At 36.4% G+C, this 22,394-nt stretch overlaps 1 protein-coding gene across 1 annotated transcript; it reads right to left on the bottom strand.

The window, feature by feature from the left end:
- Positions 1–2,931: 2,931 nt before the first annotated feature.
- On the bottom strand, positions 2,932–4,544 carry LOC149218824 (uncharacterized). The gene has a single exon (XM_089382480.1). The coding sequence runs from the start codon at positions 4,477–4,479 to the stop codon at positions 3,238–3,240; it is 1,242 nt and encodes a 413-aa protein (XP_089238606.1). The 5' UTR covers positions 4,480–4,544; the 3' UTR covers positions 2,932–3,237.
- Positions 4,545–22,394: the final 17,850 nt, after the last annotated feature.

Here is a 22,394-nt window from a genome sequence, read left to right as displayed (position 1 = left end):
GTCAGTGGTTCCTAGGTTTGGTGAAACAACTAGCTTGTGATGTAGAACCTAAATAGTGCATGAACATTCTAGATTGTCTGGCCCAAAATGTATTCCCCAACATTGTTGTAAGACATATTGTTCAACATACAAGTAGCACGATAGCACATCATCTCTCAAGTTGTGGAATGAATCACTTGAATATGAAGGAGGGTGATAGGTGTACTTGTATACTAGATTGAGGTTAGTTTGTTGTAATACTTATTATTAGGCATACATTTTATAGTGTGGTGGAGCATGGAGTTAATTTTTATTTATATGTAGCTTTTAACAAAGTTATTGTGACCATGTTAATCTTGAGAAGTCAAATTTAAAAAGACATTGTTAAGGTAGTTTGGGTATACTTGACAAGACCATAACCCATAGTTTTGTTTAAGTTATAATGATTCCATGGTTAATTGTTAATTGGATTTAGATTATAAAATAATATATTTATTATTAGGAATGGGTATTAGTACAAGATTTAAAAGATGATGTTTATGTAAAAAAAAAATGTTAAGCTTGGTAGGACCTTTCATTTTCTATTTATAATCAACAAGTTTACACCACTTAGGTTGGCTAGGTGGCCTCAACTTGCTCAATGGGAAACCAAGTCTATTGGTCACTTATCCTTGTTGTAAGCCATCCAAAAACAATAAAGTTTCAATCTTTCTAGCCAAGCTAGATATGTCTCTATTTCATGACCAGACTCTATATATCTATCTATCCTCATACATGCATAACGAAAAGTAAATGCTAACCGCATATATAACAAAAGTAAACATGGTAAACTAACTATCCCTTATGCTCCTTCGATGCCGGATCCTTGACAGTTGCTCCACGCATCTCAAACAGTTCCAGGATGCATGGAATATGTCTTTCAATTCTGTCCAATCTAATGTCCTGCTTGTGGAGTTCAAACTAAATTATCTGCAAGTCTTGTTTGTAGCTTGGCATCCCTTGGAGAGAGAACGTCATTGCCACCGAGATTTGTTCCATGGCCTTACCCATCAAGCTTTTCATGAGCCAGTAAAGGTATAATGTCTGATTGAATTGGGTTATCCTTCCTCTGGTATTCCCAGGGTCCAGGACAAGAGTCCTCCAATTCTCCATCTCCTCCTTTGTGTCCCTTCCCTGCTTGATTTCATCCTCCCATTCTTCTAGCAAATTTTGAATGCCTTCATTCGTTCCCTCTCTGTATGCTGCAACTGCTTCACTGATGAGGTGCTCCATCGATTTCCTTCCTTAGCGGGGTTCCGATGTGCTCACGTCCTTAGCCTTTCCAGGCTCTTGGCCCCGTCTCCCACATCCTCGTCCTCTTGCTGGTTGAGCCACATCACTATTGTTTGAAACCTATTCACATGAAAGAATTGTTAACTGCGAGCACTGTAACATATTATATCCATGGTTACTGTCCCGATTGTAATTGCCAATGCCGTCATTGTCCCTGTTCATTGCTTTTTTCCATGTGCTAGCTGGACTTGGGGCAAGATGGGTCGAAATCCAATCATGTGCAAGGGCCAAACTCCTAATCCCTTCTAGCTTTTCACCCCTCTCCCCAACGACTCACGTACTCAGTGTGGTTATCACACCCCGGCCAAGACCATGCAATTAAGCTAAACCTCAGCCCGGCCCCATTCCTCTCTGCCCAATAAGCCATAAGCATTTCGTTGCCCTAATCATGCCCAAAATCCCCCATAGGGGTCCTATCTAGTTTCTTAGTGCAGTAATCGCTCTCAATGCCCCATAGTTTGCCATGGTTGCAGCCACTGGCCCAGCCTCTTACTGCCCTTTGCCACCCTCAACCTTCGATGCTGAGTTTTTTCCTACCTGACCCCAGCAATTAGCCTCTCTCATCCCACAATATGGATAGCCCAGGTTGCCATTACCACCTAACTCAAGGTCCACACAACCATAGGTGAGGTGTAATCCTGGCAGACTCACAACAAAGACGTAAAGCGAGGCTAAAGTCGCGCGATGCCTCCTCCATTTCCTTCCCCTTCTCGGGTATCTCCCTCTCACCCTAACAAGAATCAAACTAGGTCGACATTGCAAAGGAGGCAAAGAGCCAAGATACATACCTGTTTCCGCTCCAAGGATGTTGTTGCAGTTTTTGTTGCCTTCCCTCTCTGCTGCTCCCACTCCTTGCTCCACAAGCCAAATTACATTTCTTACCCGTTTGTCTCGGCTTAATTACTATACATCCCATCTCCCTCCTGCCATCTCTACCACCTTTCCCAACACCCTTGCATGTACTCATGCCAAGGGCCACCGCACCCATCACTTTGAGCGTGTGGGGGCGGTGGCACGTAATTTACCTGTCCTCTTCATCACTACCCGCAGACACCTCCATCCATTGGCACGCACCTCGATAAGGGTAGATGTTTATGTAATATTAATTTTAATATGATATTTATATAATATTAAATTTATTATGTTGTTATCAAAATTTTTTTATTCACGGGGCCAAATTAAGTACATCTAACATGAGCAGAGAGTGATCAAAATTCTTCATATACAATTTTTTTTAGAATGCAAAATAGAATGTGTTATTTTTCATTGTTTAAATTGTATTTTTGATATATATATATAGATATATGACAAAATAAAAGATTTAAACATAAAAACTTAATTTTTTTTTTATATATAGATATTTATGAAGTTAGTTTCTTTAAATCTCTTGTTCAAATATTTTTGAAAAATATAAAATTTAAATATTTGATTCATACATTTCTTTACTTCTAATTACTTTAGAACATATTATTTTTTTATTATAATAGACATTATTTTTATATTTAAAACATAATTTTTATTTTCAAAGAAATTCAAAGATGCATGATATCCCGGACCAAACAAAACAAATAAAATCAGACACATTACGTTGAAAGATTTTGTAATTCTCTTCTTTCCAATAACAAAGAAATCATAAAAATCAAACAAACAGAAAACAGGCTCTGACTCCTTCCCTTCTTTAGATCGATTAAAATTATTTGTGTATAATTGCCTGTGCGATATCATTTGATCGGCGCAATTAGGAAATACAGTCCTTTATCATGTACACAAATCCGACTCCCAGCGTTCTGAGGAGATATATGAAATGCAATAATTGAAGTTAACACTGACAATGTTTTTTCCAATCTATCATCCATCGTCCCTGGGCTGCATACATTAATTTACAGCAACGATAATATGAGTTCAAACTGGAGCCGTGGCAGAGTTTTATCTTGGAAGGAGCTCATCTAGATTATCGCATTTTGAATTTCGTGGGAAGAGATGTTCAGATGGCGGAATGATAAGAAGCTCATCTTCATAATTCTCATATAATTTCCCACATTCCAAATCAACGCCAAACAGCCTAACTACTTTCCTGGAGGTGCAGTGGTCGAAACTCGTAGCAGCAACTTCCGAGACTTTATTTTCGAGAGGCCGTGATAGATCATTGCGTGAGATTCCACGAGATTCGAACTGAATGGCTGCATGTACAGGGGGGGCTCTCTCTGTGCCCGTCGCAGGACGCTCACAATCGCTACTATTCGACAACTTCTGGATGGAGACGGGGAAAACTGAATCATGAATAACCTTTCTTGATTGCTTGTCTGTTGTTAGAAAACGCAAACTGTTCCGCAAATCGTTAGGCTGAGCGTTCGCATGCAGAGCTCGCGTTTCGCCGGCGCCGCGGCTGGATTCACCGGCCCTGTTGCTTGCTGGCCAAAAGAGCGGCAAACGCCGTGGGCCGCCATTTAAGGCACGAGAATAAAGAAGCTGCTGCTGGACGTGGGCGCCTCCAATGGCATCAGATGGGAATTGGAAAGGGCTAAGCAATTGAAGAGGGCATTTGACAGAGAACGGCATTCCTGGCGACAGAGCGGTGGCGCTAAAAGGCTTACGCCTGTAATTGATGAAGAGGCGCTGTAAATTTGCATCTTGGTGGGTTGCTCTGTCAAATGACACAACGTCTCCCGCGTCCAGTTTCTTGTCCTTCACGAACCGACTCCACCCCTTTGTGAGCACGTAGCTTTGGCTACTATTCCAGTATGAGTATCGAAATCGCCATGGTTTTCCCGTGCTGTCTTCAAAGGTAAGCAACAGCCCTTTCTCATTTGCAGCCGTGTCCAGCGGCAAGTATTTCTCCGCCTGCTGCTTTGGGATTACCAGACGGTTCAGCTTTCCCACGTCGCTGGGAGTAACCGCCTTCTCAAACATATGTTCTCGACGCCATGGCGATACCTTCGTTTCTTCCTCTGCACCACCAGGATTATATATCCCCTCCGACTCCGACCCTTTATGCTCTGCAGCATTACTAATACCTTCACAGCCGCTGTCAAAAGAATCTCTTTCACATTTCCATGATAGCATATTCTTTCCCTCCAATTCCCCTGCAGAACTGGAGAACTCCGAAAAGGAAACCATCGCCGCCTGTGCCTGCATTCTTTTCTTTGTTTTTCCACGGGCGCAACACATTTAAGCGGCTTTCCCTATTTAGTAGCCTTGCGTGCAACGGCATGATTAGCATTGATATCTTGTATGCCTATCCGCATCTCAATGTCTGCGGACTGTATTTTGAAGGTATCTCCAGCTGTTCTGCACAATCACAAATCTTGACCCACCATTTCCGCCCCCTGATTATTTTGACATGAAATATCCCATTCAACGAAACTGCATGGTACCTGCAAAGACGATAACTCTTCTGCTAATACGTTGACAATTTCTTTTATTCTTTTTTCAATACATGAGACGCGTTGACAACTTCTTTTATTCTTTTTTCAATACATGAGACGTGATTCGATCCCGCGTCGTGGGATTCTTGTTCTTAACGGTAGAACATAATTGTTACAATTTAAAAAACACTGGCAGAGACAAAGAAGGTTTGGAGTGGTTTTTAGTGTGATTTTTTGGAAGTTTTTTTTAGTTTTTTTTGTTTAATTTCTCTAAAATCTGACACTAATTTATTGAAATCACAAGGGTGATGGGTAACTACTATATAATCGAAGTGCTCTAAGGATTTTTCAGGGTGCTCAATCCATATATACAGTGAAAAAACGAGTTTAAATAACAAAAATCAAGATTTCACCTCTAATTTTTCCACGAGATTTTGGCACCAGAAAATCCAAAAAATCACACTAAAGACAATTCCCTTGCAAATTTGAATGTCTTTTGTAATATATTTTTTGGTTTAATTTGTTTAGAATGGTTAGAAATAGTAAATTACTCTGGTAAGAAAGAAAGACAATTATTTTAATGTTTACGAGGTGAAAGATATCTTATGGGACAGATTGTTTTTTCATGTGGTTGATGTATTTGGCACCTTTCTTGTGAAGTCTCACAATAAAGGCTCCCAACTTCTCCATAAACCCTTCACTAAATAGATTATCCAAATAGTTCGCTGCCAAAATATTTACATAACTTTCTCAATTTGTTTTTGAAAGCCTCACATTCTAAAATGAAATGTTTTTCTGTTTTCATTTCTTTAGAAGAACAAAAATTACAAATTTAAATTGTGAACTTCTTTATCATTTTTAGAAATGTTAAATTTCTATATAATTTCAAAAACTCATTTTAAATAACAAAATAAAAAAATAAAAAATTTAATTTTTTATTTTACCAGGAAAAAAATTCTTAGATAATGATGGTACGGCTATCGCAATCGTCCAAGGCAGGCAGTCAATTGGAGATACTGGAAAGATTCATTCATTTTGGAATTGTAGATGAGGCGGCGTAGATGAGTGCAGCAGCCGCGGCGACGTATTCCCACGCGCTTTCTCTCAACGTGGATTCCTGGAATTGACGTGCTCACATGCGTTTTGACCCACCAATCCCACAGCCCCATCAAACTGCTTGCGATACCCGCCCTGCCAATGGAAATACAGTGCCAGCCCTGCCCACAACCAGAAGATGAGTGCTTTCTTATAATATTTCTGCAATTAAAGACCTTTTTTTTTTACCTGAGAAAAGAAGGTTCCGGTCATTGGATTAATCGAAGCAGACAAAGAAATGGTCATAAAGTGATTTCCCGGGTCTACCCTTCCTGTGAAAAGCTATGTCTGAAAGTCAAGGTTCCTGCTATCAACGATCACCGATTCCACCGACCGCAGTTGTCTGTATCATTTCTCCACTCTTCTAGATAGTTTTTTATATATAAAAAAAAAATATTTGTAATTCTTTTGCGTTAGTGACAAAGACTGCCATAGATACCCGATTGATGTAAAACTTTAGTTGACGAATAGGGGTCGTTTTTATTTAATAAATTATGTTTTTAGTTAGGTTAAAATGTTCAAAATAGTAAAGTTCTAGGTTTTAGTTTGGGTAGTCGAGAGTGTAGTTGATATTTTTGGTTTATTTGTTTGTTTGGAGTGTAGTTGATTTTTTTTATAAATTTTTTTGTTAAATTAATAGTAAAGATAATTATTATTAATGGTTATTTTTGAAGGTAAGTGCATTGTTATTCAAGAAAATTTATTTATTTGAAATTACAGTTATAGTTTATAAAGAAACAAATTTATGCAAAAAAGTCCTTTATTTTGGACCATTTACCTATTTCTTTATGCCTAATAAAACTTAACTATTAACAAAATCAATTTTAAAATATAATCAACACCCATATTTTCCTTTTACTTGAATTCATTTGTTAAAATAACTTATTACATTGTTATCATAAAACAAAACAAAAAACAAGTATCCCTGGATTGGAACCCCTTACGGGTATCTTTATGGACATCTGAATCTTTATTAAATCATAAATTATCTATTAATTATCTAAAATAATTTTGCAAATGGTTTTGCGAAAATATATAAAAATAGATTTACTCAGTAACTGAGCAAGTTGCAATGTCAGAAATCCAGATTTTATTGTAACTGGCCAACTATTATATCTGTGCATCGTTAACCAACTATTAATTTTTGTGATGTTTCAAAACTTTGTAGTGACCACAACCACTAAAATGAACAAAATTGCAGGCAGAGATGTTGGGTAACATTTGGTGTAGAATGTGATTGTTTATATAGTCTTCATGGAATGACTTGGCACTTCATAAATTATCTATTAATTATCTAAAATAATTTTGCAAATGGTTTTGCGAAAATATATAAAAATAGATTTACTCAGTAACTGAGAAAGTTGCAATGTCAGAAATCCAGATTTTATTGTAACTGGCCAACTATTATATCTGTGCATCGTTAACCAACTATTAATTTTTGTGATGTTTCAAAACTTTGTAGTGACCACAACCACTAAAATGAACAAAATTGCAGGCAGAGATGTTGGGTAACATTTGGTGTAGAATGTGATTGTTTATATAGTCTTCATGGAATGATTTGGCACTTCATAAATTATCTATTAATTATCTAAAATAATTTTGCAAATGGTTTTGCGAAAATATATAAAAATAGATTTACTCAGTAACTGAGCAAGTTGCAATGTCAGAAATCCAGATTTTATTGTAACTGGCCAACTATTATATCTGTGCATCGTTAACCAACTATTAATTTTTGTGATGTTTCAAAACTTTGTAGTGACCACAACCACTAAAATGAAGAAAATTGCAGGCAGAGATGTTGGGTAACATTTGGTGTAGAATGTGATTGTTTATATAGTCTTCATGGAATGATTTGAAGTGCCACCGGCATTAGGAATTAGAGAATTTATTAAATAATGTTGATATTTGTTAATTACGTGATAAATGGAAAAGAGAGAACATAGATCATGTTGCAATCACTTTAATTAATTAGTTTGAGAATGAAGATCATCTCACATAGTTTACATTAGTAGAAAATATCATTGTAATTGTAATTTGATTAGTAGATTAATGCACTTTCAAATATGAAGATATTAGTATGTGTATTAATAATTTTAGAAAGGAATAAATAATAGTGTGGCTTATTGGTTGTTAGAAGTTATAATTAGTGACAGAGTGCAAAACACACGAGAATCAAAACTAAATCAAATGTATATTAAGCAATCTCTAAGAATTATGTACATGTTGTACATATAAATACATATAGGAAACAATTGAATTAGTTCCCAAGAGTTCTTGGACTCCAATAACTACCCAAACTAACCCAAGGTTAATCCTGAGGATTAACTATCTAATGTCCCCTCCTTAATCCGAAGGGATGTACCAAAGTCCAAGAATGAGAGCTCAAAATGCAGAAATGCCAAGAGCTGAATGTCTCTCGATAAATGGTTTTTAAGGATGACCACAAACCAATATCAGAGAACTCAAAGTCTCAACCAAAACCAACTTTGGAACCTTCATAGCAATTCTCAAATCAATAAAAAAATGTGTTTTAAGTGACCACAAACTCTGGAACTATCACAACAGTTCTTTGAACAATTCCAAATATGGAAGTGCTCAATCAACTCGAACTTGTAGCAGACCATCAAAAATCCCCCCCTTGTCAGATACAAGCTGAGAAGTACTCTTCATCACTGCAAGCATAGTCATCACTCTAGAACATATTCTTCGGTATGACCTGTAAATATTCTTGGCTGTTTTCATCCAATCCCAAGAAGCAATCCCTTCAAAATTTACCTTCTCTCTTGTAATATTCTTCTTTTTGGAACATCTATTTGTATGATGATTTCGCTTTCCACAATTCTCACACAGGTAAAGATCAAAACACTGATCTTTTACATGTCCAACTCTGTTATACTGTTGTCATCTATCAATGTGTTTTGGAACAACATCGTCCAGAAATCCAACACTTCAGAATTGTATAGGTTTAGAAAAATCTAGAATGTGAAAAGATACATCCAAAATATCATTGTTGTAACCTAAATCAGTTCTGTGTTTATTGTGTGTAATCTCTTCCCATGGTCTTATAACAGGTTTCACATCAGAACTTCTAATCGCATCCAAATCTTCTCTTGAAATCACTTCATTTTTCTGATCATTCTCTAACTGATGATTAGGCTCAAACAAACTATTGCTCTGAACAAGAACAGGTTCAAATTCTTCTTTTGTGATTCATGTAGTTCATCTCGCTGAAACTGAGACTCTAGCTACAAAAATTCAATTGTTCTTTTCGCATTTTGCAAACAGGAGTGGATGTGAGGAAGTGTGTCCTTGCTGACTTGGACACTGTTATGAGCAATGGATGACATTAAACTGCATAATAATTGTAACAAATCATCGACTTTGGCCATTTTATCTAGCAATCAACTTTGAAAAAAGGGATGTTGGCTACCACCGAAAATGCACCCAAAACACCCAATACAAACAAATTGATGATGATTTAACTGGGTGTCGGGTTCAACCAATCATGCACCCATGAACATTGATGATACACTTTTAATTAAACTTTAAAACCATAACTTTAAGTTCACATCTTCACCTTTGACTTTTCAACTTTAACAATTTTGTGGTAAAAACACAAAAATTCTTCCAAAATTATCTTGTTAAGGACTTGAACCTGTGATGTTCAATACACCTAATGTAACAACACAAGTTTTGCTAACCAAAATACCCTTTTTATTATTCTTAATTTTATATCCATAAATTCTATTATTTCAAATTCAACAAAATCAAAATCAAAAATTGATGTCATTCTTGTAACAAAGCCATATAAGCTCCTTTTCACCACTTGCCATCGATCAAAATTTCGCCACTTCCCACCAATCAAAATTACCCCATTTAATCAAAATAAGAGAAGAATTCCAAGCTTTACCACTTTATTCAAATTGAGTGATTCGAATGGGATTTACGATGAAGCATAGCGAAATACCACCACAAGACTTGAAATTGTTATCCTCTACATCAATGCACATGTAGAAAATTGCATATATGTCCCTTCACATTTATAAACTTTAAATATTTCTCAGGATTACCAAAATATATCATATCTTCATCCAGGACTTCTTATTAATACAAACTTAATTAATGTTAAAACATCAAATTTCGTAGGTGGAAAAGTTTCAAGTATAACAACACTGATACGAAACTCTTCATGCGTGTGTCAAAATTCTTCGATCTAAATCTTTGAGATGCTGAAGGAAAATGAGAACAAAATTTTTTCATAATAAAATATGGATTTGTTCTAATAAACCTCTGTCGTGCCACTTCACCATGACCCAATAGACTAGATTTACTTGCTCAATTTTCCTGCTCACGTCATGGAGTTGTCGTGCAATCATATCTTCTGTAAATGATGTCTGTCTTTTCTTTTGCGTCTTCCTACAAATTTAAACATCGTATAGTGAGGACGGTTCTGTGGCCTATGCGAGTTTCTCTGCTGCAAGCTTCACATAGCCAGTTACTCATTGGTCTGAGATTTTGTTGCAAAATTCTCGCAGTGCCCTTCACATTAGGCTACAATCTACATCGACTGCATATATAAACTGATTTTTTTTTTTTTTTTATTTATCTAATCATTAACTGAACAGTGAAATGAAATTCGAAACAACAATTATACATATGTCATTGGCACATGACCATAAAATAATAATGGTGCCGCATGGCACAACTGCAACTTAACCGACTCTTAAATCCATGCAACTTAACAGACTCTTAAATCCAAGACAACCAGAATGTATACAAGTCAAATTAAACGACTCTTAAATCCACGACAACCAAAATGTATCAAAATCAACTCAACATGTCAAGTGCCAAACTAAGGGGACGAGTCCTCCCTTCTCCACAATTATCATTTTTATCATCAACTAATCTTGTTACTTGCAAGTTTGTTCTCAATTGAGAAGCATTATCATGATCAAATGACAAGAATTTTATTGGTTTATAATGTTTTGTTTTTTTAAATTTAAACATCCTCACATGAAAACGCAATGCTAGACATCATCTCTTCAATCTAATACCTATTTTTTTTGCAAACAAATATTTTCTCTGCATGTTTTCAATGATACAATTAACTGTTGGATAAATACAAAAAATGGTTCTCTCAACAAGTAAACGATCAGACCATTAAGCAAAAAATGAATCAGCTAACATTGTGATAAGAAAATATCCACTTGTGCTTCCGTGGACTGAGCATCCCAACGGCCACACCAATATGTGATGTCATACAAGTTTGCATCAACTTACTAGACATGAACATAGGCCATGATAACGAAATCCCCTTAGACTTCCAATATCAAGAAGCTATGATGTCAGCACAATTTCTTTGAACAATGGACTCCTCCTCTCCTACACACACAATGCTCTGGATTGCCACAACACTAGTGACTCATTCAATCAACATAGCAAGATAACTACCCGCTCTGATACCATTGTAAAACACACGAGACTGGAAACCAAATAAAATGTATATTAATCAATCTCTAAGAATTATGTACCTGTTGTACATATAAATACATATAGGAAATAGTTTAATTAGTTCTTGGGAGTTCTTGGACTCCAATAACTACCCAAACTGACCCAAGATTAATCCCGAGGATTAGCTATCTAACAAATGGTGATGAAATTATTTGTACAATTTGTTGTGAAACTTTTTTCAATGGAGAAAGTATAAATAAATTTCAATACAAATTATAATACAAAGTTAAGATAGATCTTCTAAGAATAAGAAAATCTATAAGAAATCTTACATGTTAAGATGGATCTTCTTAGGTTAAGGAAAATCAATAAAAAATTCTTACCTAAATGTTATATTCATTATTGGGCTTATTTTTGCACTTAGTTACTTTTCATTGTTCTATATGTGATTCTTTTAGTTTAACATATTTATGAAAAACATTGTTGAGTTCACTTTTGCTATTTGGATCACGCAATTTTTTTTAGTAAGGAAAATTTGAAGGATGGAAATTTATTTTAAAGTCTAAAAGCTTTAAATAATCTTACTAGTCCCTAATATGCAAAAATATAAAATGTTTGACAATATTTTTATAAATACAAAATTTTGGTAATTTTAAGGTAAAATAATATTATCCTATAAAATTTGGGTAAATTATTTTTGGAAAAATGAAAATTGATGAATTTTTTCTTTGGAAAAGGCATGGAAAATTAATCCATTTATGAAATTTAGCCCCTAAATTTTTCCCTATTGCTCAGTTAACTCTTTCGAATTATTATTTGAACTTTTTGAATTTAATCAATTATATGTGTGTGTGTAATGTCTAGTGATACATGTAATTGAGCCAACTTGTATTTTTATATTTTTAATTGAGATAATTATTTTTAATATTTTATTATTCTTATTGTAACGTTATCTAAAGTTACATCTCCCCCATACTAAGTTGGGGAATATCTCTTCACATATTAAGAAAATACACTTAAATTTAAACAATCTTTTTTGCACCTACTACCTTAAAGTTAAATTAATATTTAAAGTTTCAACTTCTCTTTGTTCGTTTCTTATGTATATAAAGTAACACACAAAATATGGATTTCTTCTGGAAAGAAGTCTCTTCTTTAATATATAAAGAGAAAGTAATAAAAATTCATAAAGTATTAAATAGATATGGGTACTTTGATGAAGATGATTGTTGAAAGAGTTGCAATGGCCCGGCGTGAAGGAATGTGTGTATGTAGGAATGTGTGTGTTCCTAGAAATGTGTATAAATTCTTATTATTGTAGCCTAGCCATTTCATTTTGAGTGTACAAGCTGAAGAAAATCTGTTCCTTCCCTCGACAACCAAAATTTGTATCTATAATGCCTAATATCCAACTAAAGCTTAATATACATTGTTTATCTACATCATGGAAGGCTAGGAGTTACCTTTTTTTTTTTTTTTTAATGTATCTTTCAGTATATTGTTGCACATAGTGTTGTCATTGATGGAAACAAGATTTCATTGATGTCAAAGGGGAAGTATGATACAGTAGCGATACTACTTATGATGACCAAATACGAAGGAGGACTCTCTATGAAGTAATATGATAATTGGATCTCTTACATATTCTCATTAAGAGATGTTAAAGGTGCTTGGAGTTATTTGAGTTTTTGATGTAGTTATTATGTCTTAAAGGTCCTATAAATAACATGGTTGTGTCGGTCTCGTTGATACCTTTCCAATGGTATATCCCACTCAGAAAATCTCCTCTCGAATAAGAAGTTATGGTCAATTGAAGTTTCCATTGAGGGAACAAACTTTAGGGGAAATACCCAAATATTATATTTGTTAAACAATGTGAATGTTTGGAGTGAATCCACCATTGACAAATCAGATCAATGACCTTGGGCGTACAAATATATGCATTATTTAACATTTTTAATTGACATGCATCTCTAAGGATGATAAACAACACTTCTAATAGGTCAACAGAGAGATGATGGAAAATATGCACAAGGTTTAATTAGTCCTATCAGAGCAATTAGATGACAACACATTGCAACATTATATTTGATGATGACATGGACCTATTCATGAATGACATGTGGCAATGTTGCATAGTCAGCATGAAAATTGGTAAGTTGATGTCAGTTAGTTAACGTGGTGCCACTAGGGGCCGCCAAATGGCAGTGGCAAATGATGATTATGGATTGGTGAAAAGCCCAAAAATGGATAATATGTGGCACCCCTTGTGGGATTCCACGTGGCTTGATGATGTTGTGTTACATCATCAAGAAAATGACAAGTGACCCTGATGTTCCAACCATATGGGCATAGTCGTATGGTTTTCTAGTTTCAAAGAGCTTTACATCAGCCATGCTTGGTTATAAGTTATGGTCATATGGGTAATGTTTTATGAACCTATGGTTGGCCACCATGAACTTGGGTCCACCGACCTGTCTATATATATAAGCAAACAAAAATACAATATTCATCCATTAAACGAAAACAAGGTTCTAGTTTGTTTTATGGAGTTCATATCTGAGTACTAGTTCAGAGTTTGGAAAAAGTTTGCTTGGATTCCTAATTCATCTGTGAGTCTTGTTTGATTAGATTATTTATGATTTGGTGAGAGTCTTACCTCTGGTCATATACCTAGCTTAAATATTGGTGGAAGTTGAGCATTGTTCCATGGATAAATGCAACTGTGTTAATCCGAGTTTTGGAGTCATCTATTGGTTCATGGTTACATTGTTTATGTTTGTATAAACAAGGTCTAAATTTTGGCGAAGGTAGCATTACAAATATTGATTGGAGGTAACTTAGTAGGGAAAGATACATATATAATCTACTTGTATATAGAATGATAGAGGTCTTGGTGCTAGTCTTGGCAGCAATATTTGATATTGATAGAGTATCAGCTACAATAGAAGCAAAGGTTATAAACATATAAAGTAGAACCTTGCAGTTTGAAATGCATGTGACATGGCATAGATATGAGTGGATACATAGAGAAAAAATTGAACCACATACTACACAATAGTTGTATGGAAACGTAGGTAGGCTGAATTGTCTATACCCATGTTACCAAAAATGAGAAATGGGAAATGGAATGAGAAATGACAATAAGATGAGAAACAAAGTTTAGAGGTTTCACAAGAAACGAGGACTGAGAGAAAAAAACATTTTTTTTTTATGAGAAACATAAAACAAAACATTCATCATCTGAACACATAACAAGCTTGTTTGTAGGATCGCAAAAATTACACTGCAATGTCACAAATTGAATTATAATGATGCAAACTATGATCAAACTTTACATTACAAGCTTGTTTGTGGGATTGCAAAAATCAAATTGCAATGTCACAAATTAAATTATAATAATGCAAACTATGATCAAATGTGCATCGCCATGTGCTATTCTCTATATACAAGATTGAAAGCAAATAACCAAACATAAGTGCAAATTTTCACACAAAACCAAAGTCGTTTGACATATCTCAATCAATAATTTCTATATGTGAGTTGGTCATGATATCAACTTAAACATTGATTTCATACCTTTCACTTTTCTTCATGATATTATGAGAATCCTGAGATGATCCGGATTTAAACAGGAATGCAACAAAATACAGAGATAACCATATACACAAAGATGCAGCGGAAATAATACTTCATTTCATTAATGTAAAATACTAAAATATACTTACAAACAAAAATGGAAATAAACCAGCTAGAGCGATGGTAGCTTATCTCTGAGAAGAGATGTGGCGGCTACATGCCTCTGAACTGTGTTACAATGACGCTCGAAGGCTTATTTATTGTTGAGAAACAATGGAAAACCCTTAACATCCCAAAACCTAACCCTAGAAGATGAAACGCCAAATTGTGGGCCCCGTTTTGGGTAAGTTGGTACATCAACTTCCTGGGGTCGTAACGTTGGCACTCGATCATCATTTGACGCGTACAATAGCTCGTTAGAAAGATCTATCCGAGCACTACAACTTTGGGAAGAACAACACGGTTTATGGATCCATATTGCTCTTAGATTTCCCAAAAAACATCGTTTAGGGCCTCAAAACGGCTCTGGAAGTTCAGGACTCGAAAAACTGCTAAAAATAGTAAATTGTGCTACAATTACGGAAACTGAAACACTAAAAGAGACAGTTGCAGGGGTCCAAATGGGATAAGTGGGTGGCCACCAACATCCCCCTGGATCATGAGACCCACTTTCTAATATAATGAGAACCCCATGACAAACATAACATTGAAGATGATGCCATCAGAAACATTGATGGAGACAAGACTATATGACATAATGATAAAGCAACACATGCAATGCAACATAATAACACATTAAACATTATATCTAATATTTCAACTTTAAAACATTTTATTCTTTATTTTTGTAAATATGTGTTTTACTGACTTTTGAGATATTATTAAAAATAGTTGGAATATAATATTTAAGTTGATTAAACTTTTATAAATGCCTTCAAAAAATTTCATGATTTTGAATTTAATTATGTATTAAAAATATATTTTATACCACGAAATATAACAATTCTAATAAAGGCATGGACCATTAAAATTTACCAAAAACAACAATAATAAAAAAAAATAATGAAATGTAAATTAATGTAAAAATAAAAGTAACGAACAAACAAACGGGTTGATAAAGGGATGTCTATCATATATCTACTCATTGAAATTTCAAGACTTAAACGACTATCTTTCACCAGTTATATAATAAGTCCCATCAACCGCTTTTGTTCATTTTATAAATTAGTCCATCGTTAGACAAATGATGTATGTTTATAGTCTAATAAGTTTTTCAATGATTACTGTAGATTCCAGCACCAAAAGTGGAAGGAAAAGTAAGCATTCACTGCAAAACTACTGTTCTTGATCACCGACCCAGAAAATTGATGGTTTCGTGTAGAACTACTGTCCTGGGCGGATTTAGATAGTAACTCTGCATGAATCCATAAAGTTTCTTGGCTAGAGATTAAGAGTAGTAGTTTTGCAGCAAAACATGCCAACTTCAGAGAGAAAAATGTGCAGGTCCCAGTGAGTAGTATTAGCAACTCACTTTCTTGAAAGAGACAAGAAGAGAAAGGTTCTAGAAAAATGTGCAGTTCCAGTGAGTAGTATTAGCAACTCTCTTTCTTGAAAGAGACAAAAGGAGGAAGGTTCTAGAAATATATCAGCCCTATAAATGAATCATTCAAGTAATTCAAACTCTAAAATAGAAACCATAAATCCTTCTAGACTCCAGAACTCTTCAACAAAATATGTTTGTAATGGATTGGATGTAACAATGTCTGGCATCATGGAAAATTCATATGCAAATGGCGAAAATGGTGGGCAAAAGTGTCGTTATCTCTGCTGATAAAATATCAACAATTCATTAAAACAACCATATGGGTGCTGGGTATTGGGAATCACAATTTGAAACATGGAGTTACATTTAAAATATATGCACTTGCTGGTAGTCAGGGAAAAAAAATAAAAAAATCACGGGACTTTTAATTATCTTACCAATATTTACAAAGCTAACTAATTAGGGCATGAAGCTAACTCGGGCTCCTTTGCAGACTCACTTCCGCCTCTCCTCTGCTCAGAACTTGTTTGCCTCCTCTCTTCAGCTTAAATCCACCTGAAAATTTGCTTTACCAGAAAATGTGTTGGTGTACATGCACTTAGACTAGCTGTGTTGGTGTGTATGCACCTAGATTAGCTCCAGTTAACTTATTGCTTGCATGTGGCACATGTACACATTAACATAAGATAAAGCACACTTAACTTTAGTTAGCTTTAGTTATTGCATGTACAAAAAAGCTTAACTTAGTTGCCTTTATGTATTTATTCTAAAACTAATATTGTAGAATCAATTTTTATTCTTTTCTCAATTCTTGCTCGCTTCCTTCCTTCTCTTGCAAGCTTGTTTATTGTTTTGCAGATCTAGATCTGTGTATCTCAAAAATCTTACATGGTATCAGAGCACAGGGATTTGTAATCAGTGCGCAAGCAATTTTATTTGCAGGTTCAGAAGATTGAAGCAACAACAAAGAATGGAGTCTAAATTGGAGTTTCCACAATCGGCAATTCTCACTCCATATAATTATTTCGAATGGAAGCCAAAGATTCAACTTCATCTCAGAAGTAGAGGCTTATTTCGAATAACCATGGAAACGGAAGTTGAACCAACATCGGCAATGGAGAAAACAAGATATTTCAATCGCATGGACGAGGCCTTCGGCATCCTATGTTTATCTATTTCTCCGGAACTACTATTTCATGTTGAATCATGTTCAACTCCAAATGAAGTATGGAAAATTTTGGAAGGATTGTTTGGAAAACAGGATGAAATGCAAGGTCACATTTTCGAAAATGAGTTAAACTCATTAGATCCGAGAAACTTTGAGAACATTCAAGATTTTTTCACAAGGTATAAAGCCTTGTTGGTTCAGCTGAAAGGATGCGGGATCGACAAATCCAAGCAAGAAAATCAGTTGATTCTTTCCATTTTATCAAAACTTGGTCCAGAGTATGCAGTATTCGTCTCTACATTCCACACAGTCAGATTTGCAACTGGTGCAGCTTGGAAGATGCCCTCACTGGATTCTTTTATTCAGTCTTTGATGCATGAGCAAGATAAGCTCATCAAAATGGGCACACTTAAAAATTCCAAAGCGCATGCACTTACTGTGCATGCAAAAGGAAAGGCAAATTCCAAAGACCATCAGAAAGGAAAAGGGAAGAAGGATCCTGATCCAAGAAAGGGAGGACATCCCAAACCCCCTGATGGATCATCTGGCTCAAAGGAAAGGAAAGGAACGAAAGGGAAATCAATGTGAAATTATTGCCACCGTGGTTTTCATCCTGAATCTGCATGCATGAAGAAGACTATAGATCTTATGGTGCAGACACTCCAGCAACACAATCTTGGAGACCACATTCCTGAGAATGCTAAGAAGAAGTCTGGAGAAAAAGCACCAGATCCAAGAGGTAACGGGCATGCTTTGATTGCTCTTCATTCTGCACCACAAGAATGGATCATCGATTCAGGAGCTTCACATCATATGGCTTCTTCAAAGGAATCCTTTTCTTCTCTACATGCATACTCAGGTCCTCCCATTCTCATGGGGGATAATTCTGCAGTTGCAGCAACTGGACAAGGAAGAGTACAATTCGAAGATGGAAGTTTTGAAAATGTCTTGCATATTCCAAGGCTTTCTATGAATCTTCTCTCAGTGTATCAGATGACACACACAGGCAGCGGAAGGAAAGTGGAATTTACCCCAGATTCCGTGAGCATTTATGACATGCAAACCAATTTGAAGATTGCATCTGGCAAGGTAAATGATCAATCTCGTCTGTATACATTTTCTGATTTTCTTCCTCAATCAGATTCTATTTTGCTACTTACGCATGCAAATGAAGAAAGTAGGATTTGGCACGAGATATTTGGGCACTTGAATTTCAGATATATGCAACAGCTTAGTAAGCAAGGGATGGTCAAAGGATTGCCAACCATTGAATTTTCAGATGGTGTTTGTAATGGATGTGCTCTTGGAAAGCATCCACAAGAAAAATTCGAGAAGGGGCATGCATGGAGAGCCTCTTCACCTTTGGAACTTGTACACAGTGATCTCATGGGTCCATTTCCGGTGCTTTCAATGAGCAAAGCAAGATATGTGTTGTCATTTATAGATGATTACACGAGATTCACTTGGGTTTACTTCTTGGAACTCAAGTCTGAAGTTTTTCAACATCTGAAGATTTTCAAAGCGCATGCGGAAAATCAGTCTGGAAAACGCATCAAAATACTCCGCACAGATAATGGGACGGAATATGTCAACAAAGATATCAAGAATCTTTGTGATGAAGCAGGCATACAGTTGCAGCATACAGTTCCTTACACTCCACAGCAAAATGGCGTGGCTGAAAGGAAAAATCGATCTTTGAAAGAGATGGCTAATTGCATGTTGCATGCAAGATCTCTTCCGTCGAAATTGTGGGCCGAAGCTATTAATTGTGCCTCATACATCCATAACAGATCTCCTCATAAATCTGTTACTGGAAAAACACCTTTTGAGGCTTGGACTGGCATGCAACCTGAAGTTAGTCATTTCCGCATTTTTGGATCTCGAGCATGGGCCCACATTCCTCCAGAGAAGAGAAAGGCTTTGGAGCCTCAAAGAAAAGCATGCATGTTTGTTGGATATTCTGATGAAGTCAACGGGTACAGATTGCTTGATATCCACACTGAAGAGCTCTTTATTGAAAGGAGTGTAAAGTTTGACGAAGATATTTCACATGCACCAGTAGATGAACTTGTTACCAAATTTTCATCACCACTCATTGATGAGTATGCAGATGAAACTTCAGACCAGCATTCTGATGAAGATGAGTCTTTTCCTGTGACCCCTGTTAGACCACCAGTTGTTGAACATCGAGATCATACTTCTGCATGTAGTTCGGAAGATTCTCGACGACCTTCAACACAAAAATGGCGCAGCATGAGTGATATCCTTGATGATCCTGCCTCTATCCCTCTGTTTGAGGAAGATCCGCAAGCACTCTTAGCTATGGAGCCATCCATGCCCATGCATGCTTATATGATGCATAGATCTGATCCACAAACTTATGCAGAAGCAAATGGGCATCCTGAATGGGAAGCCGCCATGGATGAGGAATATAACTCTCTCATTGAGAACCAGACTTGGGATTTGGTTCCGCTACCTTCAAATCGCAAACTTGTGAGATGCAAGTGGGTTTACCGGACCAAGAAAGCATCAAATGTCCAAGTTAGTCGATATAAGGCACGATTGGTAGCAAAAGGTTTTCAGCAAGTACATGGTGTTGACTATGATGAGACTTTTGCTCCAGTGGCAAAAATGGATTCCATTCGGCTAGCTCTCTCCATTGCAGCAGCAAGAGGATGGGAGGTGCATCATTTGAATGTGAAGAATGCCTTTCTTCATGGTGATCTCGAGGAGGAAATCTACATGGAGCAGCCACCGGGATACATGCAGAATTCATCTCTGGTATGCAAACTAAAGAAGTCTCTCTATGGCCTCAAGCAGGCACCTAGAGCATGGTATGCAAAGATGGATTCTTATTTGTTATCTCAAAATTTTGTACGCTGCAAATCTGATTCCAAAGTTTATTTTCTGAAGAAAATTGACTCCTTGTTGATCATAGTACTCTACGTAGATGATCTTTTGATAACGTGTAGTTCAGCTTCTGTCATTACTAAAATCAAAACTGCATTGCATAAGCGGTTTTCTATGACAGACATGGGCTTGCTAAATGTCTTCCTTGGACTAGAGATCCATCAGTGTGATTCTGGCATTACCATTTCTCAACCAAAATATGCCAGAGATCTTTTGGCACGATTTCACATGAGTGACTGCAAGCCAGCAGCCACACCTTTCTTATCAGGGATAAAGCTTGAGAATGGCAAAGACACACCATTGGTTGATTGCACATTGTATCGCCAGCTTGTGGGAAGTCTTCTTTATCTCACTCACTCCCGTCCTGATCTCTCCTATGCTGTCAGAGCAGTTTCCAGATAAATGCAGGAGCCACATGAGTTACACTGGAATGCTGCAAAGCGCATCCTTCGATATGTCCAGGGGACAATCACCTATGGGATTCATTATGCAGCCAATTATTCTTTTAATCTCATCGGGTTCACAGATTCAGACTGGGCTGGCGACACCATTGATCGCAAGTCTACTTCCGGTTATGTACTTAGTTTGGGATCCGGCCCAATTTGTTGGTCAAGTAAGAAGCAGGCTGCCATTGCTTTATCATCCGCAGAGGCCGAGTATAGAGGAGCAGCCAATGCCACTATTCAGGCAATTTGGCTACAACATTTCCTATGTGAGCTTGGGATTAGTGTCCATCATCCAACTGTCATCTGGTGCGATAATCAAAGTACGCTAAAGTTTTGCAGAGATCCAGTGCAGTGGCAACGTACCAAACACATCGAGATCCACATGCACTTCATTAGAGAACTCATTCATGATGGGATCATCGATCTTTAGTACTGTCCTAGTTCCGAGCAGATTGCTGACATCTTCACCAAGACTTTCACTGAGCAGAAGTTTCGATTCCTGCGAGATCGTCTCGGGATGAAGGACACGACTGCCTAGCAGTTGTCTTTTCTCTACTTTTGCATTATATTTTGAGGGGGGGTTTTCTTCCCACTGGGTTTTCCCTCTTTCCTCCTTTTTATGCATTGTATATGGGTACCTAAAATGGCCGTGTTGCCGGGACTCATTCATTTTGCATCACACTCACCCAAGCTATGCTTAAGGGGGGGTGTTGGTGTACATGCACTTAGACTAGCTGTGTTGGTGTACATGCACCTAGATTAGCTCCAATTAACTTATTGCTTGCATGTGGTGCATGTACACATTAACATAAGATAAAGCACACTTAGCTTTAGTTATTGCATGTACAACTAAGCTTAACTTAGTTGCCTTTATGTATTTATTCTAAAACTAATATTGTAGAATCAATTTTTATTCTTTTCTCAATTCTTGCTCGCTTCCTTCCTTCTCTTGCAAGCTTGTTTATTGTTTTGCAGATCTAGATCTGTGTATCTCAAAAATCTTACAAAATGAAACTAGTTTGCATGCAGTTTGTTTTTGGAACAATAGTTAACAGGACTTTTCATGAGTTTGGATAGGAAATTGTGAAACGGTGAAACCAAGGAGAAACCAAATCGTTGCAGGGAAAATCGAAGAATGTTTTGCATCAGGCCACTGTAAGAAATGAATCATTTATGACAAACTACTTTATCACTGATGAAAACGAGAATGACCGTTGAAAATGGTGTTTCGGTGCCATCAAGTTTCTATTCCGTTTTCTAATGGGAACGATGGCTACTGTCCCATATCTGGTAACTGAGGTCTATACCACAACATATGTGGTTAGAACTTCCTACATGGAGAATCGTGTTGAACTGAGTTTGATATGTTGCACCCATTATGCTATCTGATTGACATGATGAATGATACATGGTCGAATCCCCACGTGATCTTATCTATAGTCAAGACACTCACAATAAAAGAAAGTTGAGAGGTCGGTATGAAAAGCCACATATTGTAACCTGATTGAGAAGTGATTCGCGTTGGG

This window comes from Pinus tabuliformis, chromosome Q, assembly GCF_031772625.1.
Source record: "Pinus tabuliformis cultivar Carrire ecotype Pingquan chromosome Q, CPIR1, whole genome shotgun sequence".
Taxonomy (NCBI): domain Eukaryota; kingdom Viridiplantae; phylum Streptophyta; class Pinopsida; order Pinales; family Pinaceae; genus Pinus; species Pinus tabuliformis.
The sequence above is the reverse complement of the archived record's forward strand: the minus strand, read 5'-3'. Positions and strand labels throughout refer to the sequence as shown.

Coding starts and splice junctions, on each gene's coding strand:
- LOC149218824 (XM_089382480.1), bottom strand. CDS start 4,479: ATGTGTTGCGCCCGTGGAAAAACAAAGAAAAGAATGCAGGCACAGGCG.